Consider the following 25,153-nt stretch of genomic DNA (forward strand, 5'->3'; position numbering starts at 1 on the left):
TTTCTGTCCCCTCTGCCTGGAAGGCGCCCTGCCAGACTCCAGCTTCAGATCCCAGGTAAGATGTCAGTTCTTCGGGGAAGACCTGCAACCAGATCGCCCTGGCAGATGTTCTCAAAGCTTCCTGTTCTGTACCTGCAACTTTGTATTTGTGTATTTTGATTAATTCTACCTGGCTTCTAACAAAAGATACATGTCCTCTGCCCGCCCTTTCCACTTCCCAGAAGTGAACACTTCCAACTGGTAACTTACTTCTGTTACTTCCTCCATATTTTTAATATATGCACATGATTCTGTTTGTTGATTTTTCCCCATCAGTTTTAGATATTTATCAAGGTCCTACCATGGAAAATGAGGATGAGGTTTCCTACAGCCATCCTCCCTCCACGAACGCTACCCTCCCTCTGTTCTTGCCATGGTGTTATACTGCGTTTGGCTAAATTGTTACTCATTCACTGTTTACGTTATTATGACTAAAATACCAGCCACAGCTAATCCACACAATGCTATGAGTATGATTCCTTTCTAGTAGAATCTTCTGTTCTCTCTGATGTTGATAGCTCTATTTTATTTGTCACTAACGTATCACCAAATCTTCTGGTAGAGTGGGAACTTTCACACCATCCGGGGACCTCCCTTCCAGCCGGGCCTGGCTGCTCCCCTGCTGGCTGCAGACTCTTCTTCCTGGGGTTTCCGTTCATCGTCATCTCAAGAATTCCCTCAGCTGTTTCCTGTGTTGGATCCCTTTGTTCATTGGGTCCCTTTTTTTCTTTACTCCTTCCTTGTGATGGAACATATTTTCCAAAAGCTGAGAAGGAGTGCTTAGAAGGAACGTCTTTTGAGACTTGCATCCTGCATCTTGCATCCTGGGAATATCTTTGTTCTACCTTCATACCGTCCTCCTCAGAATGTCAAAGTCCTCGCTGCGTCGTCTTCTGTCTTGTAATATTGCTGCTGAGAAATCTGAGGCCATTCTGACTCCTAATCCTTTGTGGCTGGGATCCCTTAAAGAATTCCTCTTCTAAAATTTCACTGCTATGTGCTTTAAGATGGGTCTTTTATTGTTCAGTGAGCGAGGCATTGTGTGGGACTTTCAGTCTGATTCTGTCCTATTTTTTGGAAATTCTCCCTCCCATCATCTCTGTTCTTGTTCAGGAATTTGGTTTTATCTCCTTTTTTAATTCTTGAATTTTCCTATCTTTTTTTTATTTCAGTGTGTTTCAGACATTTTGGTCTATTTTCTGGACAGTTTCCTTGACTTCATCATCTAGCTGCTCTGTTGCAAAATTTATTTTGCCTCTCACTTTTAATTTTTAAATCCCGAGAGCTCTTGTGTAACTCTGAGTTGTCCTGCCCCCTTTCACAGCCTCTCTTGTTTCACAGATGGAACGTCTTCTGGTTCTCTGAGAATGTGATGATGATAATGGTATTCTGAAATTTCCTCTCTCCCTACATTGACTCTGTTTCCTCTCAGTTTCTTTGTGTTTTCCTGTCTTTTCGGCTAGAGTCACACTTCAAATGTCTGGTTATTCTTGGCTCTCCGTTCATATTTAAGAGGGGGTCCTTTAAAAAAAAGCCAATAGAAGTTTTATGTGGAGGGTGGGCTTGTTGACTGGCAGAGTTCTCTGTAGGGTGAGTGGACAGAGCCCAGCGTTTTTTTGGAGGCCACCCTAGATGGCAGTGTGTGTAGGTCTTTACTCTTGGGCCTGTGAATTTCCCCAGGAAAGAGTCTTCCAGTCTCCAGCTCAGGGCTGCCAGGGTTCTGGGACTGCAGTGGGCATAAGGGCCTGGGGGGGGTCTCACCGTTCAATATTTAGACTTTCAATTAATCACTCTGGGAACACTTGCCTTTAACTCCCGTTATCTCTAGATCTAGGGTCCATTTCAGGTCTGCAAATTGAAGATATTTTCAGACATTTAGGGTTTCAAAAAAATCACTGCCTCCTAAGGCTCTGGGGTGGAGGAGTTGGTGCCCGTGCTGAGTGGAGGAGGGGACAGAGTGTGTGACTTCGTACACACCTTCCACCAGTCTCCTGGATTTCAGTCCCGCCCCTAGAGGCATCTGTCCTGCCCACTCTGGAGGTCTTTTGTGATTCATTGGCAGTGTTTTTGCTGGACTTTTAGGTTTTCTACCTTTGCAGCCACTTAGGTTTCATAATTTGTGGTGGGCCAAGGTCGATACTACCTTTTAGCTGCTAGTATTTTGTTAACATCACATGTTGGTTTTTATTGTCTCGTCTCTAGCTTCTCCTTTGGTTTTATGTATTTGGTTCTATGGGTTGACATTTGTTAATTCTAGTGAGGTTCCCGGAGCGAGTGGGTAGGCATGGATGTTCAGTCCACCATCTCTAATCAGATGCCCCCATCCATTCTAGACTCTTCTAGAGCTCTGCCTCCTTGAGACTTGCACCCAGTGGTCTGACTTTTGAGGTTGCTTTTTTTCTTTTGTTGTTTATTTTTGGCAGTGAAAATGCAGACTGTCTTGTGCAGAGAAGCAGAGGAGTGGGGCATGGGATTGCCAGTTGTTGCATCGGCCAGGGTTGTCTTCCGTGAAGACATTTATCAGTGGATAATGTTCTCCTAAACTGACTAACAAGCTGTTTCTTCCTTTGTTTCTCGACCTACATACTTTTAACCTGAAAACATTCGAGAATAATTTCACGTGGATGACTGAGGAAATGACTCAGCCCTGGTTTATTAAGTATATGTATCCACCCCATGCAGACTGTGTGGGTGGTGTGTGTGGGCTTTAAATCAAGTCGTAGCAGCAGCTTTGCATTGTGTTCTTTATCTTCTCAAAGTCACACAGCCTGTTTGTCCGGAGAGATATTCACGAGTGCATGTGTGTTGTGTATCCTTCTGTGTGAACAGTTGCACACTGACAAGAAGCAGATCAGCGTCGGCTTCATTGGCTACCCAAACGTCGGCAAGAGCTCTGTGATAAACACGTTGCGCTCCAAGAAAGTTTGCAATGTGGCCCCCATTGCAGGTGAAACGAAGGTATGTCTGGCTCGAGGGATCTTATTTACTTCTACGTATTTCCATGGAAGGTGATTGTTTCAGATGTGGAGATTTCTGTCTGCTTCTCTTGAATGCAGACCACCATTGGGAGTGTAGTCTCCATATAATAGTTTGGAATAAACCAGCGTTGTTTCTTTCTCTTTTGATAAGGCTACAAGTACTTTGTATGCCACTGTGTGGCGTTGGCATGATTTGATAAGTGCCATTCATACTTAAGTCTGTCTTAAATTGTGACTCCAACCTTTTCCTTTGATAAACAAAACTAACCCAGGAATATTTGATGCCTGGGTTAAGAAAGCAAGCTCAATGTTAGGGTAGATTCTGACAGTTGGGGGTCATACCCTGGAACACAGGATGTTTGGGGAGGCCAGCATGATTCTGCAGAAAAGCAGGGAGGCCAAACATTATCAATCTTCCAAGAATACTTTTAAAAATCAGGGAAAGATTTGCTGGGTCTTATTGCACAATACTGGATGGAGATCTTGCCTCTGCATTATTTTTAGACTCTTCGCTGCTGGAAACTATAGTTTATACTTAGTGCACATGCCTCATGCATGGCGCAGGGGGAGCAGGGGCTTCCTAAGTTCCTTAGGTAGCAGGTTGCTTCTCTTCGTTTCCCCCGCTTTCTGGCTCACGAGCATCAGGGGTTTGGGAAATTAGACTCTTGATGTTTGACCTGGGAGAGTTTCAGGCTTTTTCTGTCTTCAGGTCTGGCAGTATATTACCTTGATGCGTCGGATATTCCTCATCGACTGCCCTGGCGTGGTTTACCCTTCTGAGGACTCGGAGACGGACATTGTGCTAAAGGGCGTTGTGAGTGTTCTCATCCTGCTGGGCTCTTTGTTTGCCTTTTAGGGGAAGCGTTCTGTGGGAAACACTGGATACCTTTGCGTTTTACTCATCTGGAAGGCAGTTTGGGGTCAGCCTGTCTCACCAAGCTTCAGGAACATGATGCTGTGCAGGGCGGCCTCTCCATTCCACTTAAGCCTGTTTGAGGAGTTAGTGGAACCATGGGCGTATCTGCTCAGTGTCATCCCACAAAAGAGTTTGTAGTTTCAGGATCCAGAGGGAAGCAGGGCTTGTGTATGTTTAGTGACAATTCATCTTCGTGGGTTTCTGGGTTGAGTCGTTTTGGAACACAGTCATTTCCTCACTTGTTTCTGAATACGACCGAAGACTTTCAATGGTTCCACTGAACCTTGGCCAGTGCTGCTGGCTGTGCATCCCGTGTGTGCTCCTCCTCTCCTTTCTTAACTAGCCCACGTTCTCCTTGTGTCCTGGGGTTGGCAGGCTTTTAACCATTTCTGCAAGCGAGTAGCATGAAACATTCCAACTTCCGGCTGCTTACAGAAGCCACACAGTCAGTTTGTGGTGAGCTGGGATTAGAGCTGAGTTCTGGGCCCCACGGCTGTGCTTGGCCTTCACTGGTGCTCCTTTCAGCTGACCATGTCTAGTCGCCTTGGAGACGGGCTCCTGCCAGGCTCCACTTGGTTTGTGGCTTGGAAATCTATTTTCAAATATTGTTAACGAAGAACACTGGGAACTTCACTGCTTCCGTAATGAAATTTGTAAGCAGGAGATTTCCTATTAACACCTAGGTTCAAGTTGAAAAAATTAAGAGTCCTGAAGACCACATTGGTGCTGTCCTTGAAAGAGCGAAGCCAGAATACATCAGCAAGACATACAAGATTGATGCTTGGGAGAATGCTGAGGACTTTCTGGAGAAACTGGCCTTCCGGACGGGGAAGTTACTAAAGGTGAGCCGGGGTTCTTGAGCATCTAGCCTGGGGCATGCCGCAGGTGTGTGCGCACAGAGTGTGGACCTTGTTATGTATGCGTTGTGTGGGCACTATAAACTTGGCGAGTAGATGGTGGTGAACAACAGGGACGGCTGAAATACCTCCAAACTGGGAGGTGGTCTGGTTCTCTGAATTTAACTGGGAGTCTTTCTGTGACATTGCAGGGTGGAGAGCCCGACTTGCAGACTGTGGGTAAGATGGTTCTCAACGACTGGCAGAGGGGCCGGATTCCTTTCTTTGTCAAGCCGCCCAATGCAGAGCTGCCTGCAGCCCCCCAGGTAAGAACAGGTGGACCCACCAGTAAGCATGGTTACTGACCTTTCTAATTGTCTCCCTTTATGGAGCGTCTTTTTTCTTTGGGGTAACTATCTCGGCTGCAGTGTCCCCAGTTCCAGAGTGCCATTGCTGTGACCTTATTGGGAGGTAGCATTTGGAGACCAGGAAGTAGATGTATGATAGAAAGCCAAGTTGAAATACCAGTCGTTAGGGCCTTGCAAAAAGGGGCTCACTAAATGTAAGAGTTCTTCCGGTACTTGAGTCTTCCTCCTGCTTGAGGAGCAGAGGCATTGGCAAAATGCTTTTGCTTAGCAAACACTTATTAGACCCAGCTGTGTGCCAGGCACAGGGAATATGAGAATAAATATCCTAGCCCTTGCCCCCCAGAAGCACGTGATCAGGTGGGAAGGAGAGTGGTACCTGATGCTCAGGGGAAGAAGTCCTCGACTGGGGCCCCAGGCTGGACTGAGATGCTGTCCTCCTGTTCCGATCCCCTCCCCCTGCACCTGCCTGGGGCTCCAATTGGAGCACTTTGTTTTTCCATTTCTGGGGTCTTTTTCAGAGCCCAGCCAAGTTTCTTAAAGAGATGGCTTTAAGGATCACTTCCATGATCATCTTTTGGGTCCGTATAGCTCTGGTTTCCTCTCACCTGAGCTCTATTCCCAGAGTTTCAGTTGTCAGCTAGAAATTTCCAGTTGAAGATTTTCTCCAGTATTTCAAAAGCAACATACGTGAAACTGATGCTAATCAACTTTCTCCCCCCTAAAACCACCAAACAAGCAAACAAAGCAATTCCACTCCCACCTTTGTATGTTAAATTGTTCATTCATTGATTAATTCATTCAGCAAAAATGTATTGAGTCTCTCCCATGTGCCAGGCGCTCTTCTGGGTACTGGAGGTCCTGCCCTCTTGCATTTTTATATATATGTGTATATATGTGCCAATGGAGGAGTGTGTGGGTTTTCTCATATCAGATATGTTTTGGTTTTCAATACCAATTTTGCAATTCTCTGACACCAACTGTGTGTCCAGTAATTCAATTCCATCCTGACACAAACTCCCAGAGTTAGCGCAGACCCCACAGGTCAAGGGCTCAGCCCCACCAGACTACTCCCACTTCAGATGCCAGCTTCAGGTCGCGTTCCCAGGCTGCTCACACTTCTGCCCCACTGACTGCAAGTTCAGGGGTTCCCAGGTTTGATAATCTGCTAGAACTCAGCGAAGTGCTTTGCTTACGATCACCGTTTATTATAAAGGATATGACTCAGGAACAGCCAAGTGGAAGAGAGGCATGGGGCGGGAGTTTCCCTGCCCTCTCTGGGCACACCACCCTCCCAGCATGTCAGTGTGGTCACCAACCCAGAAGCTCCCCAGACCCCATCCTCTAGGGGTCTCTGGAGGTTTCATATTACACGGGCGTGATGGATGACATCATTGGCCGTTGGTGATTACACTCAGTCTCTGGTCCTCTAAGCAAGTGCTTGGGCTTTCTGGTGACCAGCCCCCCTCTGAAGGCCCCACCAGGAGTTGTCTCATTAGCATAAACTGGTGTGGTGGGAAGGGGCTTATTATGAATAACAAAAGAGACCCTTCTCTTTCCTTAGGAAATTGCAGGGGTGTTAGGAACTCTTGTGCCAGAAACTGGGGTCAGAGACCAAATACATACTTTTACTATACTGTAGGGAGACAGACAGTAAACGTGAACATAGAACGTCAGGAAGAATTGATCGCGGTGAGGACGCTAAAGCAGGGGAGGGGCTTGGTGGGAGACAGGAGCGTTTCTGTGTGTGGGCTGGTCAGGGGCAGCCTCTGAGGAAGTGGCATCTCAGAAGAGACTTGAATGACGTGAAGCAGGAGCCGAGCGAATGTCTGGAGAGGAGACCGCTCCCTGAAAAGGGTACAGTGCACACCCCCCCCCCCGCCCCCGCCAAGCACCTGGGGCGGGAGCACGGGCGGTGTGTCCATAGTACGAAACAGGTCATGGGGCTACACCCTGCCGGGCAAGTGGAGGGTGACGTGGTGGGAAGCTGCTGGACGATTTGAGTTAGCAAGCAGCTGGATCTGAGGACGTCCATCCCAGCTCTCTTGGGACCCTGTGAGGAAACGGTGGCGTGATCCTTAACTCCTCCTCCTCATCTGGTCGTTATGTTTAGATAATTACCTCCCCCAGCTCTGTGGTTCTTCTCTTTTCCTTTTCTCTTTCTGGTGGTGGCAGAACCCCCCTTGAGAATCCAGAAGCTGAACTATTTCCCTTACTAGAAAAGTGTCTAAAAACGTACATACAAATTTTGTGTACAATTGCCTGAATTTTATGGATTCCTGATTTTTTTAGCACCTCGCTTAGCCACTCTTGCCTTTGGAAAATCACTTAAGTTCTGTGAGTCTCAGTTGCAAGGATAAAATGATACTACGTATGTGAAGCACCAGTATAAAGCCAGGCACACACTCTCTGCAGCGTCACCTAAAACAGGCCAGTCATTTTGGTGCTCCCGAACTCAGTGCTCCTTCTGAACTCTGCTCACGAGGTTCCCCTCCTCTTACGTTATGCTCTTCCTTCAGGATGCCTGCTCCTTCGGGATGCCTTCTCCATGCCTCTCCTTAGTACTCGGACACTTTCTACACTGGTCCTGCTTCAGTCCCTCATTCCACTTGGCTTCGTTCTCGTGTGGCTGTGTGCTGATTTTGGGTTTTTTTGTTTGCTTGTTTTATGAGGAAGCTTGGCCCTGAGCTAACATCAGTTACCAATCTTCCTCTTTTTGCTTGAGGAGGCTTGTTGCTGAGCCAACATCTGTGCCAGTCTTCCTCTATTTTGTATGTGGGGCGCTGCCACACCATGGTTTGATGAGCAGTGTGTAGGTCTGTGCCAGGGATCCAAACCCACGGACCCCGGGCCACTGAAGCTGTGTGCGTGCACTTAACTGCTATCCCGCCGCGCTGCCCCTGGATGTGTGCTGATTCTGTATGTGCTTATCCCAACAGCCCCCTTCCTACAGTCCTCGGAGAAGGTGGAGGGAATCCCATGTCTCTACAGTAAATAGTTGATTGCTTTTAATGATTAAATCCTCTCGTGGTTGGTGCATCCTTTGGAACTGCAAATAAATTTCTTTGCTCCTTGAATACTGGGTTCTGGATTTAAGGCACCTTGGTTTACGTAGATTAATGACGTAATGCGAATTTGGGTGTTTTCAGCACTTGCCCTTAGTGCTGAGGAGAGGACTGCCTCATGTGAGAGCAAGGTGTAAGTTCAGAAATTCAGTTTTCATTTTCTAATTCCATTTCTCTCCCCCACCCCACCCCTTTTTGGCTTGAACAGCTTCCATCCTCCTCATCTGTGCAAGTTGCCACAGAAACAACCCAGAACAACCCAGAAGAGGAAATCACAGACACTGGAGGTGAAGAGTCACAGTCTGTCACCGAGAAGGAAAAGGAAGAGAAGGGTCCCTGTGACGCCAACTCAGAAATGCAGCAGATCCTAGCACGGGTCCGGCAGAACTTTGGCAAAATCAATGTCGTGCCTCAGTTTTCTGGGGATGACCTGGTTCCTTTGGAGATGTCAGACATCGAGGAGGAGCTCGAGAGCGTTTCCACAGTGGAGGAGGAGGAGCAGAAGGAGGAGGAGCTCCAAGGAGACGAGGAGGAGGAGTCTTACTCAGAGTCCCAGGAGGAGCACGCTGGAAACGACACCAAGGCGGTCATTAAAGCCCTGGATGAAAAGATCGCTAAATATCAGAAGTTTTTAAACAAGGCAAAGGCTAAGAAGTTTTCAGCAGTTCGGTAAGTGCGCTCATCTTCTCACGAATTGCGGTTTGCTCATTCCTTTCCCAGGAACTTGCCACGAGTATGGGAGCAGCACTTTTATTCAGGGAGTCATTGCCATTTTCAAAAAGTGGTCTGTAAATTTTTAACATGGAGCTACAGCCTTTCCCGAAGGCCCAGGAGCTGCAAAGACTGCTGGACGGGGCCCTCCCAGTGGTGAAGGCTGCGTGAGGAGGATGGGGTTTCTGCAACCTGCGAGGCGCCTCGGTGTCCACGCGGCACGGCACGTGGGCAGGCAGGGACTGTGGGCCAGCTTCGTTACGTGACTTTTCTGTTTCAGAATATCTAAGGGACTCACTGAAAAGGTGTTTGCAAAAGCTGAAGAACAAAGGAGAACAGCTGAAGAAGATGTAGAAGATAGAGGTAAAGTTAAATTATTTCAGTCATTTAGATGTGATTGTATCTTCAGAACTTTGGGACATCTGACGTTAATTTCCAGCTTCTCTCTTGTACTATCATCCACATGGGTATTTATCATACTTCGCCGGTTACCCTGGTTCCACATACTATTTATCATACAAACTGGATTATCCACTTTTCATTCTGTACACTTCTTGGGTTTAAATGGGTAATTCAGGAAACTTCCTCTGAAAAGAGTACATTATTAACCTCATAATCCAAGGGTGGATCCACAGACCAATTTTTTGTCGTGGGGAGGGGGGTGGTGGCGAGGTGGTTCTTGTGCTTATTCTTTACCCTGTTGGACTGACAGGTTCTATATCGAGCGTGTTTTCCTGACCTAAATGCACACCCCGCTGTGGCCCACGAGGCCCTGCCTGGTCCAGCGCCCTCCCAGCCCCCTGCTTTACTCGGCGCTTCCCTCGCCGCGCTCCGCCCACGCTCGCTCTCTTCCCCAGCACATAGGCTCATTCACACCGTAGCGTTCATAGACACATTTTAAATAGAAAACATCTCTTTCTCTTCTGTGTGTTCATGTATCGTTTCCAGCACCTACCAAAAAGGGAAAGAAGAGGAAGGCACAGAGGGAAGAGGAACGTTCAAATAAAACTCGCAGGATGCTTACATCGAAGGAAGTATGTGTTTTTGGTCTTAAATGTCACCCGGGTGTAGAACGTAAAGAGGAGAAACGCAGTTCTTAAGACGCGCTCTTTCTGAAACTAATGGTCTGGAGTGGATTCCAGTGACCCCAGTTCTAAGTGACCTGGTTGAGGCCAGTGCAGTAGGATCAGGAGCTGGCCCACTGGAGGAAGTCATGTTGGAGGAGTTCCTGACTGCTGTCCTCGATGTGGCCCCAGGGAAATGACACATGGTGAGCTGAGCTGTTTAGGCGGACAGGTCGCTGCCCTCTGCGAAGTTCAGCTTTGTAACTGTGTCCTTCAGAGCTGGAGTGGCCCTCTCGGGAGGTGAGGAGTCTGTCAGCAGTGTTCAGCCTTAGAACGGAGGACCACTTGTCAGGAATGCTGCAGAAAGGATTCAGGCCATGGATGAGGGTTGGACCAAGTGACGATCTGTAACTTGGAGTGGTCACAGGTCACAGTGGAAGAGCACTTGGGTCTGTCGCTAGCACTGTCTCCAGTAGTTGTGGAAGCAGCCTGAGGAATGCAGCACAGAGAAACGGGGGCCTGGCTTATGACTCTGATTGGTTTTTTGTCTTCTTTTTTCTCCCCCATCTTTTGCAGCGGAGGCGAGCAGCCCGGCAGCAACAGTCTAGAAAAGTTGGTGTACGCTACTATGAGACACACAACGTGAAGAACAGGAACAGGAACAAAAAGAAGACCAATGACTCAGAGGGGCAGAAACACAAACACAAAAAATCCAAACAGAAGCAGTAATGTTTAAAAAGTTTATTAAATTATACAAAAATATGCAGTTAGAAATTGTGTTGTTTCTTCATGCCCAGTTGGCATTTCTAAGGTCATAATGCATTTGTTCTGAGGTTTGACAGTCAAAACTCCTCCCCTGTGCTAGCGAAAATAAAGATAAAGCCCGCTCACCCCCAAGGAGTTCAGTGATGGAGTCCGTTGGCACGTCCAACACTTAAATTAGCTCTTAGTTCCAGTGTTACTGTCCCGTAAATGTCTGACAGAAACAGGGATGAGGTCTATAAAAGGGGAAATCTGGTATTTCTTTTGTACTTGTAGTTAGCAATTTGGAACAGAAGCCATTGGGAACAGAACTGTAAAAAGAAAACTTCAAGGATGTAGTGTACGCGGCCTGGGCTTTAAAATAAGAAGCAGCTCCAGCAGCTTCTGCTATCCTCCCTTGAGTCTGTTCAGTGGAACCATTTAGGATGTAAGTGCTTTACTGTCGAGTCGTGGAACGAGCACATCTCGGGGAACAGAGTTCTTCTCCGTGAAATGACAGCACAGACAGGTCATGTTAGTGGAGTCTCAGAATTTCTCAGGACACCTGGGTGGGGTGAGAGCGCTGCCTTCAAGCTGAGGTTGGAGTGTCGGGCTGTCTGACTCGGTGGAGCACAGCTCTCGTCAGACTGCAGTTCTTCAGGGAGCCTCAAAGCCCCAGCAGGGCAGGTGTCAGGTGAGGTCCCCGCAGAGGGGAACGGAGTCCTTCGTGCCTCCTGGGGGTACTGAGCCCTTGAGGCGTTCCACCTGGTGGGGCTGTTAGAGCCTTCTTCCTAGGTATGTTCTTGTGAGATGTGGCTGAATGATGGACGTCACCCAGCTTGTCGCCCTAGCCCACCCTGGTCTGCCCTGGATTAAAGGTTTATGTCGCTAATTCATATTCTGGGTCTACAAAACCAGAAGAGTCCCGAGCCTCTACACTTTGAGTCTAACCTAAGAGGAACAGTAAAGTGCAGTTGTCCACAGGCCGTAGCCCAACTGCAACCATCGGAACTGCATTTGAGTTTTGGGTGCCTCTGCAGTTGTTGATTAAACATAGCTAGTCGAGGGGTAGTGGTCGGGGTTTGACTTTCTGCAGAATAAGGCGACCACATGAGTGGTGGAAGAGGAGCTGAGGTGCAGGCAGCTCACACTGGACACTGGGACTCCTTTGCAGCAAGCACTGACTTTCTCAAAAGCCAGGGGTTTGCCTCTGCCATTGCTTCCTCACCCAGGCAGTCTGAAACTGAGGAGGGGGTCCGGTTGACTTGGCAGGTGGGGACAAGATGATACAGTATAAAACCAAAGCTCCAAAATGAGTTACTAGAACTGCATTGGAGTGGGGGCGATGAAAAGACAGCAGATAAGGGAAAGACGGGCCTGAGAAGCCCAAGTTAAGGTGCAAGATGAATTGTAGACCAAAAATGCCGGGGAGAGGAGCAGCTTCATTTGGCCAGAAACCAGGGACGGTGTGGAGTGATGCTGAGAGAGCAGCTGCTTCACCTGAGGGATGCGGCAGAAAGGGGTGAATTCTAAGTCTTCCTATCTGAGTTGGCAAATCCCAGGGTGGGCGAGGAAGCCACATACTGAGAGTACCTGGGCAACACCTTCCACTGCCAAACGAGGAGCCTGCCAGCCAGAGCTGAGGTGTTTCAAGGCACTGGGGCAATGGCGTGACTTCTGACAGACAGGTAGGTGGTGATCAGGGGAGGGGGACAGCTTGTTCACTCAGGAAACTAGCTTTTTATTACAGAGGGCTTATGATGGGGCAGTGGTGCTTGCTGAGAACCATGTGGAAATTATCACTTCTTTGGTGCAATAATGCCTTCCAGTTGGGCCTGAAAAACAAAACAAACTCTGTTAATATTTGAAACTTGCAGCCTAATGCAAATAGCTGAGAGGTGATAAAAGCCTCTGGGAAGGATAATCTAAATGCTGCCACTCCAAGTGTTCTTTCCTTTCATTCCCAACTCCATATTTTCTAGATTAGCTGGTTCTGGCTTGGCATACAGTCTTGCTACATTATGAGAAAGCAGAGCTGTCCTGGTTTCCGTACAATAATGGCTCAGTGTATAACATAAAGCACTGAAAAGGAAATTGAATAAAACTTGTTGAAATAGTGGTTTTTCATGGCTCAGATTTCAGGCCTGAACACGTCCGCTGAGTTAAACATTTGGCTCTCTGGTTTGGGATCCCGGGAGCTCTGTGCTGGGACAAGAGGTTTGGGAAACAGCAAATTTGCAGCCACTGAGACAACTTGACGCCCAATTAGAGAAAATTGCTACCGGTGAGTAGGGAGCTGTCCATCTTGTATGTAAAGCTTAAGACGCTTGGGAGTTATTTACTCTGCTCCTCTGACAGCCAGTGAAATAATTTACCATCATGGTGTGTGGACAGATCTTTAAGTAGGTCTATCCTGGGGGTTGCAAACACTGCTTTATTTGCAGTACAGCTTTGAGCCAATAAAAATCACTCACTTCTAAAGAGTCGTTCACCCTGGGGATTACAGGGTTGCTTATAAATGTTTGAAAGATGCCAAGTTGTTCTGCTTTGCTCTTGCTGCCAGTACTATAGGAAGAACTGAGGAACTTGGGCTTGTGATAAAGGAACATGGAAGATAAGGGAGGCAGCTTCAGGGGCTGCTAAGTAAACAGATTCACATCTGGCTGTGAATGTTTCTAGCTTTTCTTTGTTTTTGTTAAACTTCTCAGCAACAAGAAAATCTATGTCATCCTTCACCAGCCGTTAATCCAAGCCCTTCTTTATCTCAAATGCCCGGCCCTCTTGGCTATATAGCGCCAACAAGCCTGCCAATTGCAAGAATGTAAGCGTTCTATGAGACTAGGGAGGAGAGGGAGATAAGACACGTGGCGGGGGGGGGGGGGGGGGGCGCCCCTTCTGGCCAGGGCCATGGGAGAAAGCCACTAAGTGTCAATAGGCCACATATCTAGAGCAGTGGTTCTCAAACTTCAGCAAGCATCAGAATCACCGAGACCTGGTTAGAAACAGACTGTTGGACCCCAGCCCAAACTTTCTGATTTAGCAGATTGGGGTGGGCCCGAGAATTTGTATTTCTAGAAGTTGCCACGTGATGAGGATGATGCACGTCTAGGGCCCAGCCTTTGAGAAGCTTTGGACCAGAGAGCCTGGAGTCTGAGAGGCCCGGCCCTCTGCCCACTGCTTTTGACCTGTCCCCTCCCTCCCTTCAGATCAACTGGATAAAATACCACCAGCAAAAGGGACAAACACCTGTAGCAACTTCCTTTCACCGCACACCTGGGGAAGGTTCCCGATCTGAAATAGTTCTTCCCTCTCAAACGGCCTTCCCTGGGCGCCCCAAAAGCTGTGCCTCGGAGGGACTGCCCGGGGAAAGCACTCCTATGAGGCCCCGCTGAAGAGATCCAGCCCTCTAGGAAGGCTCCAGAACATCAGCCATGACGGGAGAGAAGTTCCGCTTTTTGCCATATCCACCTCTCCTAAAGGATGGGCAACTTTCCTCCAAGAGAAAAAAAAACTCCACTGGAGAGCCGGGCCGCCATGTCACGGGGATTCAGAGCTGAGAATAGAGACCCTCTCCAGAGCCAGATGGATGGAGAATCTGGGTAATGAACTCCCACCTCCCCCCCACCCCCTAAAAGAGTCAGCTTCCTCTACTCCAGTGCATGTGGACACGGTATCTAGAAGTCCTCTGTAGGGAAAGGACCCAAGTGCCGGGCCTGCCTGGCTGGGGGCGGGCGTGTGGAAGCACCTCCACCTGGGCCTGCGCATCAACTACCTTTAGCTGCTGATTCGTCCGCTTTAGGAACTGAATCTCCTCGTTGTGCTTCTTCTCCTCCACCTGCCTCCTCTCAGTCTCCCGCTTCTCGGTGGCCTCACATTTTGCCTTCTGCTCGTTCACTTGCCTCTCCAAATCTCTCTTCTCCGTTTCCAATTCTGTAATCTGAGGACAGAACCCCAAAGTCATCCTGGGATGTCACCAAGTGGCAGAGTGATGCGAGTGCCTGGGTGGAGGGTTCTTGGGACACAGCTGTCCAACCCAAGACATTGCCAGGGTCTGTACTGCCACCCAGTGGGAGATCAGTGACTGGCATGGCATGTCCAAGGGGAGAGAACTTGGCCATGACCAGGGTGGCTGTTAGACTTTGAGCCCTGGGGTCCTCACTGAGGTGGTGGGAGAGCACCCCAGGAGGCCAGACTTGAGTGCTGGAATGACAACCATGTGGCCCCGAGATTGACAGAAGAGTCACAGAGGACCAAAGTCTCGTGATAAACCCCACTCACTTTCCTCTCCATGTCTGACTTCCCCTGTTCGGCCTGCAGCGCCTTCCTCATGCCAAACGCCACGCTGCTCTCATACAAGGTCTGGTAGGCAGCGATGGTCATGCGGATCTCGTCCCGGACCCGCAGCAGCAGCAGCCCCCTCTCCGCGCAGTTGATGGTGACCTCCCGGATCAGCTCATCTTCCAGTTCACATACACACACAGTGAGGTCAGAGAAGACAGACAGGAGGGAAATCCACCATGTCTACTGCAAACCACCCTTCCCACTGGGAAGGGCGTAGGGGGTATCCTCCTCACTTGGAGACAGGCCTCAAGGAGGGGCCTTGAATGGCCCCAGGAGCCTTGCCATACAGCCACTGCTCTGAACTTAACACTTGGGAGAACACGCAGTCGGCAAGCCCGGCATGGCCAGGGCAGAGGCAGGCAAGAGTCCCAGGTCTGCTTGCAGCGGGGGGCCCTTCTCTTCTGTCCTCAGCCAGCAACTGGGTACCATTCAAAGAAATCTGACTTTTTCAACTCGAAGATGGTGGCTGAGAAATCCTATGGGCCCCCTTGGCTGGACTGGTTTGGGGCTGGAAACAGTAGCATCCAGAGCTTGCCCACCCATCTCCTCCATAAATGCTGACCTGGAGGGCCAACCATAATAATACGCAGACTGAAGGGAGCTGCTAGACCCAGCAGCTGCCTCAGGGTTTGGAGGTGATTTGCATGTCGGTGTCCACACCAGCCAGTGAGATTGGGCCGAGGGACAGCCATCTGACACCAGCACTTGCGGAGTGAAACCTTAAATCCCTTGTGTCTGTCGGTTAACAACAAATTACCCTGAAATCTTTTTCTGGACCAAGGGCCGAATGTTGATAGATGGATATAAATATAGAACATTTTTCTAATAAAAAAATTAACACATGCTTATTATAGAAGTCTCTGAAAAAACAAAGATTTACAATGGCAGTTCTCATCTTACTCCAAACAACTGCTAAGGGGTGAGGGACCAGGTTGTCAGAGATACTGGGACTGGTAAGAGAGGGACTGGTAGGAGAGGCGCGGCTGGCGGGGGAAGGGGGTGCAGGGAGCACTTCCTGGGGGGGTAGAGAGGGAGGAACCAGATGATTCCAGGATGGGGTGGGCTGTGGCTCGGGGATACTCAGGGCTTGGGTCTGTGCCGAAGAGGAAGGGAAGGAGGCGGAACTGTACCGTACCCCACCCCCGGGCCACTCACCGAAACACTGCGAGTAGAGCTCCCGGCGGACAGGGCAGATGCCAGTCTCCCGGGCCTGCCGCTGCTGCAGCTTCAGGTCCAGCTGTTCCTGGAGATGCACCACATCCATCCGGGTGCTGGGGGTGCTGGACACCTGCTGGATCCATAGCTGCGTATCTTCCACCCACTCCCTGCGGCACAGACACAGCCAGGCTGAGCGAAACCCATTGACCAGAGAGGGTCCTCGAGACATGAGCAGAGATGGCCCTTTGAGCCCTCTGCCTGAGAGGAGTGAGGGGCAGCTCTGTCCTCAACCCACCAGAATCCTCCATCCTTCTCTCTTCCTTGGGGAGCGTGTGGTTCCAAGGCCACACCCACTATGCTGCCTCCACAGGGCCCCTACCTTGGGGCTGGGCCATCTCCTCTCTCCCACAGCCCTCCATGAAATCATCATCCATGTTCCAGATCTTACCCTCCTAACATGGTGAGGACAGATATATGGTCATTGCTGCTTGATCTGAACAGAAGGGACAGTGGGAATTCCCCCACTGACTTGTTGGGGGGGACACACAAGGCACCACAAATCTTGTGCCAGCCAGAAAGAGGCGAATGCATATACTGGGGAGTACGGAGGTTCTTGAAGGCGTGTGCCTCTATGGGCCTCCCCATAGTGAACCTTGTGTCAGAGGCATGGCCAGGTTCCAGAATCACGAGGAGGGAGTCTGAGGGCAGAACCGCTACGTGGGGAGAGAATTTCCATGCATTGGTGGGAGGGCATCAATTGAAAAATCCCCCCTCCTTCGACCTCCATCTCAGAGGAAATCGCAGTCCCTCTTTTACTGTTTCTCCTTTCCATCATAGCTTTAAAAACTGTGCTATCAGCTTACTACATAAAAACAGAAAAGGCATGCCACATAGTGATGAACGTCACTGCAGAAGAAAGAAGCAGGGGAAGGGGATGGTGAAGAAAGGAGAAGGCGCTCTTTCATATGGCTTCTCAAGGAAGGCCTCCTTGAGGAAATGACATTTGAGCAAGACCTGAGTGAAGAAACGAAGAGAACCAGGTGGCTATCCGGGGAAGAGTATCCTCAGCAGTGAGAACAGCCAGTACCAAGGCCCTGAGATGGAAGAGTGGTGGAAGTGTTTCAGAAACAGCCAGCAGAGGTCCCTGTGGCACTAGCACAGTGAGCAAGGAGGAGAACAACATAAGGTCCCGGGTCTATCAGGGGCCAGATCGTGCCAGGTCTCCTAGGCACTGTAAGGACTTTGGATTTTAGTCTGAGTGAGCTGGGAGGCCGTTAAAGAGTTTCTGGCAGAAGACTGGCATGATCGGACTTATGATTTCAGAGCTGTGTGGAGAATGGATTGAAGGAGCAAAGAGTGGAAGCAGGGTTTTCAGATGGGAGGCCATTGCAGTAATGCCAGTGACAAAGAATGACTAGGAACAAGATGGTGGAGACAGAGGTGGTGAAAAGTGGTTGAATTTGGAATATAATTTGAAGGTGGAGCCAAAAGAATTTGATGAAGGATAGGACATGTGCCATGAGAGACCAAAAGGAATGAAAGGTGGCCTGAGCCAGCCCCAGCAGCCTAGCAGTTAAGTTCAGTGTGCTCCACTTTGGCGGCCCAGGTTCACTTCCTGGGTGCGGACCTACACTGCTCATCTGGTCAGCAGCCATGCTGTGGTGGCGGCTCACATACAAAAAGAGAAAGATTGGCAGTGAATATTAGCTCAGGGCAAATCTTCTTTAGAAAAAAAAAAAGAAAAGAAAGAAAGGTGCCCGAACCCCTCGTAAAAAGGAGAAGATTGGGGATGAGCAGGTTGGAGGAGGAAGAAATTGTGATTTATTGCGGACATGTTGAGTTTGAGATGTCTGTTAGACATCTTCATGAAGGTAATGAGGAAGCAATAGAACATACGGGTCTAGAGTTTAGGGGAGAGGATGGGGCTGGAAATGCACATTTGGGAGCCATCAACATACAGATGGGCTTTAAAGCCATAAGCCTGGGCGTGAGCACTCAGGAAATGAGGATGGATAGAGAGGAGGGCTCCTCCCACCCTCTCAGCATCCAGCCATCTGCACACTCTAGGAGCTCGGGGATGCTGGCAGGAAACCCCAGCCAGGAACAGAGACAGACTGCCTCTCCCCACATTCCCAAGCTGTGGGATGCAAAGGCCTTCTCCCAGCCAGTGTTCCTGCTTTGTTACCTTGGGGGCAGGATGGCATTCAAGATTTCTTCTGCCTGCTTTGTAGGATCCGGGACACAGGAAGCTGCGAGCTTGGTCTTTGGTGGCTGTGGGACTGGACCTGAGGGTCCAGGCTGCTGGGGGCTGACTTTCAGTGGCCGAGCCTGAGAAGAAGGGACAAGTCAGGGCAGGAGGTGATTCAGACATTCAGTTCCACACATTCTGGCCTTCTAGATTGCTCCAAGTCTCCTACACACCCTCACCTATTCCCAGTTCCCTTTCCCCATCCATCTTCTCAGCACAAGTTATGCCTCAGAGCTGAAGGAGGCCATAAAGAGTCTCTGATCCCACAGCAACCCAATGCTTGTATCTCCTTGAACGGATATTTCTGGTACAGGTGCTCAAGCCTCTGCTTTCACACCTCTAGTGATGGAGCAATCACTACCAGATCTATTTGGGACCCATCCACCATGAAAAAGAGCCCCATTCATCTCCCTGTGACTTCCTTCCGCAATCTAACTCTGCCCTCGGGGGTCACCCAACATCTGGGCTTCTTCTAACGCTCTCACACTCTCCTTCCCCCGGCCCAATTCCCTTTACTCCCAGTCTCTGTCCCTCGAGACTCCCGATCCTCAACGAGGGGATCTCTTTCCGCATCGGAGTTTCGCGGCTCCCCCGCCCCTTGAGACCCGTCCTTACTTTGGGACTCCGTTTCTCCGTGTTCCGGCTCACCAACACCGGCGTGTCATACTTGAGCAGTGAGTCCGCGGGGGGGATCATGGCGGCGGCGAGAGGAGTAGCCCAGCTGCTGCCCCTCCGGTCCCGGCCTTGTTTGCCGTCACCATGGAAACCTCCTCTCCCAGCCGCATGGCCTGGGCGGGGCTTCGCGGTGGGGCGGGGCCAGCGGCGCGCGAGTTTCTGCACAGCTTTTCCGGTGCTTAACTTGTCAGGCCTCCTGCTCCCCGGGTCGCCTCCGTAGTCTTGGAAACTGGGAAAACACGGGTTCGAGTCCCTGCGCTGCGTCTAGCTCACAGGTTGAATGAGGCGGCAGATGACCTTCTCTGACCTCTGATTTTGTCACCTGCAAAATGGGAGTCATCTGACTCCTCAGTGAAAGGTTGGGGAAAAGTCCCGGAGGAAGGCATCTGGGATTCCCAGGTTTTAAAAAGTATTTGTTTTGAATTAGATGGAGAAATGACAACATAACAGAAAGTTCAGGAATAGAAGGGAAATACCGATGATCTGCCCACAGGCTACCATCTAGGATTGCATTTGCTTCTCTTCTTTCCTAAACGTATTTCTAAACGTGAATGAAACCAGTTTGCGCACAATTTTGTATCCTGCTTCTTCCGTTTAACAAGTCAGGGTTTTTTCCGTTTGTCATACAGAGTTCGTAAATAGCATTGCGAATGGCGACATAACATCCATCGGTTCGGTAAACAGTTTCCTGCTACTGGGCATTTCGGTTGTCTCAGTGTTTAGTAATTACTAACAACGCGGCAAGAAGCAGCCTAGAGAGTAGCTTTTTCCCAGAAGTTTGCTTTTGAAACCTAAAACTCCCGCCACGGAGACGGCTCCCTACGGCCCCGCCCACTGCTGCGTCATGGTCACGTGTTCAGCCCCTCCGCCGCGAGGGTTTCTGGGAGAGCGCGCACCACGGAAGCGGAAGTCCAGGGGTTAAACGCGTCACTTCCTTCAGCCAGAGGAGTGCAACGGATCTCTTTTTGCTTCGTTCAGCCGATATCTCAGCATGAAGGAGGTGAAGAGCGAGCGGGAACGGGGGAGCCGACGACGGCACCGGGACGGGGACGTGGTGGCGGCGGCGGCGGCAGTGGTGGTGAAGCAGGAGCGCCTGAGCCCGGAAGCCGCGCCTCCCGCCCACCGCCGTCCGGACTCCGCCGGTGGGAGCCCGTCCCCGCCGGCCGGCGAGCCGGGCCGCCCTGGTCACCGCGGGAACCGAGCCCGGGGAGGTAGCCGGTAAGTGGGAAGCAGCCCGGGGTGGACCTTGGGTCGGGCTCGTTGAGAAGGGAGGACAGGGCTAGCGTCAGAAACACGCCTGGATGCTGGGCGCGGCAGCTTGGACTTCATCGGAGGGCGGTGGAAGTGACCCGCTCGTGCTTGGGTGAAAGGTTTCCTCTGGCACCTGTCACTGGTGTTATAGCGGGGCCTTAAGCGCCTAATGGGCAGGATCCGCCCCTTCCTCTCTGTGTGCCCAGCACTTCGCTGAGTATGGCCCAGCGGGTCGCACTGATCATTTTAAGTTGAAATGAAAGATTTTCCCCATCTGCCTGTCTTTTCAATCATCTGCTCCAAAAGATTTTCACATCGAGGGCCTAGGTAATCTACCTGGTAGAAATTCTTGAAAAAGAAAATTGTCTCTTGCTAGACTCGTTCATTTATTCATTCATTCAGCATAGTTTTACTGAGTACTATAATGTGCTGAAGACTAGGGGCCGCAAGCGTGAACAAGGTAGATGGCCTTTACCCTAGCGAAGGTGACGTCCAGCCCTGAGACAAAATGGCAAGCAAAGAAAATCGTTTGCGTTAGTGATAGATATTAGGGATAGGTTAAAACATTCATGTGATAGTGAGAGACTGGAGGGAAGTGGGAGAAGGCCTCTTTGAATAGGAGCCATTTGAGCTGAGACCTGAATGATAAGAATAATCCAGCCTTGTAAAGATCTAGGCATAGGAAACAACACGTGCAGAGAACCTGAAGTGGAATTAATTGTGATCGTTCCAGAAATAGGAAAAAAAAAACTAGTGATCAAGCAGAGTGGTGGGAATGAGGTGGGAGAGGGAGGAGATGGAGCCAGAGAACTTGCTGATGGATTGTATGTGGTTATGGGGGAAAGAGTAGCGGGTGGTTGTTGGTGGTGAGGAAAAAAAGAGTCAAGGGCGACTTACAGGTTTGGCTTGAGGACCAGGGTGGATGGTGATGCCCGTTACCAAGATGGCAGAGACTGAGAGAGGAAAGGTTTTTGAGGGGTGGAAATCAAGCTATGTTCTCTAAGCAAGAAGGTTCAGTAAGCAGTTCTATGTGTGGGTCTGGAACACAAGGGAGCTGGTAGGACTAGGCAAGGGGAGCTCCTGCCCCCTTGGTGTGTCAGCAGAGACCTTCACAAATGTGGTGTTGGTGTTAGCAGGTGAGCCTGATACTTGCAGCTAATTTATAAGGGGGAAGGGAAATTGAGATAAAATCCTGTGTGTCCCATGCTCTGAAAAGGTCCCCAGCCAAAAAGAAAAACAAGTCCTCAGGGAGAAGAAGCAAGTCTCCTCGGAGTAAGAGAAGCCGAAGCCCTCACCACTCAATGGTCAAAGTGAAGCAGGTAAGTGGATTGAGATGTTTTGATACTGGGTCCGAATCTGGAGCCTCTTCCCCTCCTAGCTGGAGTGTCGTGTACCTGTACCTGCAGTGGGCTTTTCTAAAAACTGGTTTTGGGTATTTTTTTTTTCTGCTTGCTTTTTGTTTTGAGGTAGTTGTCAATTCACACGCACTTGTAAGAAATCATACAGAAGTGTACTCTTTACCCTGTTTCTACAATGGTAACATCTTACCGAAGTATAGTACAATATCAAACCAGAATATTGACATCAACACAGAACACTTCCATCGCCACAAGGATCTCTCCTGTTGTCCTTTATAGTCACACCCACTTCCCTCCCACCCGTACCCGTACTCTTGGCAGCTTCTAATCTGTTCTCCATTTCCATAATTTTGTCGCTTCAAGAATGTTATGTAAATGGAATCATACAGTAGGTAACCCTTAGGGTTTGGCTTTTTTTACTCAGCGCAATTCTTTGGAGAGTCTTTCAGGTTGTTGCATCTATCAGTGTTCATTCTTTTTTATTGCTGAGTGGTATTCAATGGTATGGATTTAACAGTTTGTGAATTAACAAACATCTGAGTTGTTGCCCGGATTTCACTGTTATGCATAAGGCTGCTACATAAACATTTGTGTACAGGTTTTTGTGTGAACATAAGTTTTCATTTCTCTGGAATAAATGCCCAGAAGTGCAATTGCTGGATCATCTGGTAGTTGCATATTTAATTTTTTTAAGAACTTGCCAACCTGTTTTCCAGAGAGGCTGTATTAGTTTGCAAGGATTTCCATAACAAATACCGCAGATTGGACGCCTTAAACAACAGAAACTTATTTCTCACAGTTTCAGAGACTGGCAGTCGAAGACCAGGGTGTCAGCAGATTTGGTTCCCCCTGAGGCCTCTCTCCTTCTCCTCTCTCCTCCTGTGTGTCCTCACACGGCCTTCCGTCTGTGTGCTCATGTCCCTGGGGTCTCTTCCTCCTCTTCTAAGGGCACCAGTCACACTGGATTAGGCCCTCACTCTCATTTTAACTTCATCAGTCCTTTAAAGACCTTATCTCCAAACAATGATTATATTCTGAGGTTTGGGGGTTGGGATTCAACATAGGAATTTTGTGGAACATAGGGAATTTGATCCATAACAGTGGCTATACCTTTTACATTCCCACCTGGAATGCATGAATGATCCAATTTCTCTGCATCCTCACTAGCATTAGTATTGGCACTGTTTTTTATTAGCCGTTCTGATAGGTGTGTAGTGCTATCTCATTGTGACTTTAATTTGCATTTCCCTGGTGGTTATTGTTGTTGAACATCTTGTCCTGTGCTTATTTGCCATGTGTATATCCTCTCAGAGGAAATGTGTCTTCGTGTCTTTTGCCTGTTTTCTAGTTGGATTAAGAATTCTTTGTAGAGTCTAGGTACTAGGCCTTTTTGGGTGTGTGGTTTGCAAATATTTTATTCCAGTCTGTACCTTGTCTTTTTATTCTCCTAACAGGGTTTTTCTCAGAGCAAAAGTTTTTTAATTTTGATGAAGTCCAGCTTATCCCTTTTTCCTTTTCTGGACTGTGTTTTTTGGTGTCATGTCTAAGAACTTTTTGCCTCGCTGCCCTAGATCCCGAAGATATGTTTTTTCCTTAAAGTTTTACTTTTAAGTCCATGATCTATTTGAGTCCGTTGGGCTAAACCTCATGAGCCTTAGGTCGAAGTTTATTTTTTGGCTTCTGAATATCCACTTGCTCCAGCACCATTTTTCCTTGCTTGAATTGCTTTTGCTTCTTTGTCAGGAATCATTTGGGCGTGTGTGTGGGTTTATTTCTGGGTTCTCTGTTCTGTTCCATTGATCTGTCTGTCATTCTGCCGATACCACACAGTCTTGATTACTGTGGCTATATAAGTCGTCTTAAATCAGATAGACTGATTTTTCTCACTTTCTTCTTTTTTAAAATTGTTTTAGAGCAATCTTGTCGGTATCTATTTAAAAAAAAAAACCTTGCTAGAATTTTGGTAGGAATTGTGTTAAACCTGAATTTTGGAGAGAATTGGCTTTCTGATTATGTTGAGTCTTCCATTCCGTGAACACTGTGTGTCTCCATTTATTTAGATCTTTGATTTCTTTCATCAGCGTTTGTAGTTTTCCTGGACGTGTTTTCTAAGACTTACACTCGTTTGGTTGGTTTTTTTTGGAATGATTATAATTGATATTTTAAATTTCGCTATCCACATGTTCATTGCTAGTATATAGAAATAGAATTGATTTTCATGTGTTTATCTTATATTCTTTGACCTTACGAACTCATTTATTCTAGGAGGTTTTTTGTAGATTACTCAGGATTTTCTGCTTAGAGTCATATCTGCAAATAGGGACAGTTTTATTTCTTCTTTACAATCCGTATGCATTTTATTTCCTTCCTTGTTGCACTGGCTGGGACTTCCAGCACTGTGTTCAATAAGAGTGGTGAGAGCAGACACCCTTGCCTTGTCCTCAGTCTTGAGAGACAAGCATTCAGACTTCTTTTTAAAGAAACTCTTATGTTACAAATGCCAGCGGGGTCACCCATGGTGCACAGGTTCAGTGGAGCTTCCAGACTAAGACAGACTAGGAAGAAGGACCTGGCCACCCACTTCTGAAAAAAACTGGCTATGGAAACCTACGAATGGCAGTGGAGCATTGTCTGATACAGTGCCGGAAAGTGAGAGGATGGTACAAAAAGACCAAGCAGGGTTACGCTCTGCTGTCCACAGGGTTGCTAGGAGTTGGAATTGACTCTCTGGCACTAACAGCTGTGTTTCAAAATGCCAGTAGAGACACTGGCTTTAAGAAAAGGGATTTTCCTATAAATTTGAGAGACTGTAGGCCAACTTTCTACTACCTTGAAGATGTAAAGCCAGACAGTCTTGAGGGTCTGTCACATGAGTTGGTCAGGCACTGCTTTGGCTATCTCAGAATTCACCCCCTGGAACCACAGCACCCAGATTGAGCATCTCAGACCACTTGGAGTTGTTTGTTTGTTTATGTACAACTTGCAGCTGTTTTCCTCTGGTTTCTAAATCAGCATTGTACAATGACTCCTGGGGCCTTTAGCATGGAACTTTTCTGTGATTATTATTATTTTAAAGTGTTTTGGTTTGCTAACTTCCCTCCTGACCCCAAATTATGTCTTTAAACGCTGATTTCTGTGTATTAATTAGCTAGAAACTTGGAAATGGCTCTCAAGCAAAAGGGCTTGACAGGCAGTTGAAATGAAGTGACTTTCACGTGGATCGTAGGAGTGCACGCAGCCTCTGACTGAAGCATGACTTGTGCTGGCAGGTGTTCTCTTCTCCACCCCTGCATCGCCGCTTAAAAAGATTTATTGATTGCATGCTCATTGTGATAACACGGAAGTATGTAAAATAAAAAGTGAGAGTATGGTGCGTGTAGTATATGGTTACTCCTCTCCTTATCCCC

The 25,153-nt window shown here is 48.6% G+C and overlaps 3 protein-coding genes across 3 annotated transcripts in view; 2 read left to right on the plus strand and 1 right to left on the minus strand.

Annotated features, from left to right (window-relative positions):
* Positions 1–10,736, plus strand: part of GNL2 (G protein nucleolar 2) — a 23,140-nt gene extending 12,404 nt beyond the window's left edge. Inside the window, exons 9-16 of the mRNA XM_008517883.2 lie at positions 2,869–2,997; positions 3,727–3,831; positions 4,617–4,775; positions 4,982–5,095; positions 8,408–8,868; positions 9,191–9,273; positions 9,859–9,944; positions 10,551–10,736. Of these exons, the coding sequence (XP_008516105.2) occupies positions 2,869–2,997; positions 3,727–3,831; positions 4,617–4,775; positions 4,982–5,095; positions 8,408–8,868; positions 9,191–9,273; positions 9,859–9,944; positions 10,551–10,703 (1,290 nt within the window). The 3' untranslated portion in view covers positions 10,704–10,736. The remainder of the gene's footprint in view (positions 1–2,868; positions 2,998–3,726; positions 3,832–4,616; positions 4,776–4,981; positions 5,096–8,407; positions 8,869–9,190; positions 9,274–9,858; positions 9,945–10,550) is intronic.
* On the minus strand, positions 10,701–20,018 carry DNALI1 (dynein axonemal light intermediate chain 1). Its single transcript, XM_008517882.2, has 6 exons — positions 19,078–20,018; positions 18,400–18,542; positions 16,212–16,381; positions 14,994–15,172; positions 14,488–14,652; positions 10,701–12,550 (listed from the first exon to the last, which is right to left on the minus strand). The coding sequence occupies exons 1-6, from the start codon at positions 19,156–19,158 to the stop codon at positions 12,515–12,517; spliced, it is 774 nt and encodes a 257-aa protein (XP_008516104.2). The 5' UTR covers positions 19,159–20,018; the 3' UTR covers positions 10,701–12,514.
* SNIP1 (Smad nuclear interacting protein 1) overlaps positions 19,748–25,153 on the plus strand; it is an 11,280-nt gene continuing 5,874 nt past the window's right edge. The window contains exons 1-2 of the mRNA XM_008517881.2: positions 19,748–20,355; positions 21,605–21,707. Coding sequence (XP_008516103.1) covers positions 20,129–20,355; positions 21,605–21,707 — 330 coding nt within the window. The 5' untranslated portion in view covers positions 19,748–20,128. The remainder of the gene's footprint in view (positions 20,356–21,604; positions 21,708–25,153) is intronic.

Source organism: Equus przewalskii, chromosome 2 (genome assembly GCF_037783145.1).
Source record: "Equus przewalskii isolate Varuska chromosome 2, EquPr2, whole genome shotgun sequence".
Taxonomy (NCBI): Eukaryota; Metazoa; Chordata; class Mammalia; order Perissodactyla; family Equidae; genus Equus; species Equus przewalskii.

Bases quoted from the DNA above. Each gene is read 5' to 3' on its own strand.
- DNALI1 (XM_008517882.2), bottom strand. From the start codon at position 19,158: ATGATCCCCCCCGCGGACTCACTGCTCAAGTATGACACGCCGGTGTTG. The intron at 18,543-19,077 runs GTAAGGACGGGT...CCTTCTTCTCAG, and splicing joins CGGAGAAACGGAGTCCCAAA to GCTCGGCCACTGAAAGTCAG. The intron at 12,551-14,487 runs GTAGTTGATGCG...TTTGTTTTTCAG, and splicing joins GGACGAATCAGCAGCTAAAG to GCCCAACTGGAAGGCATTAT.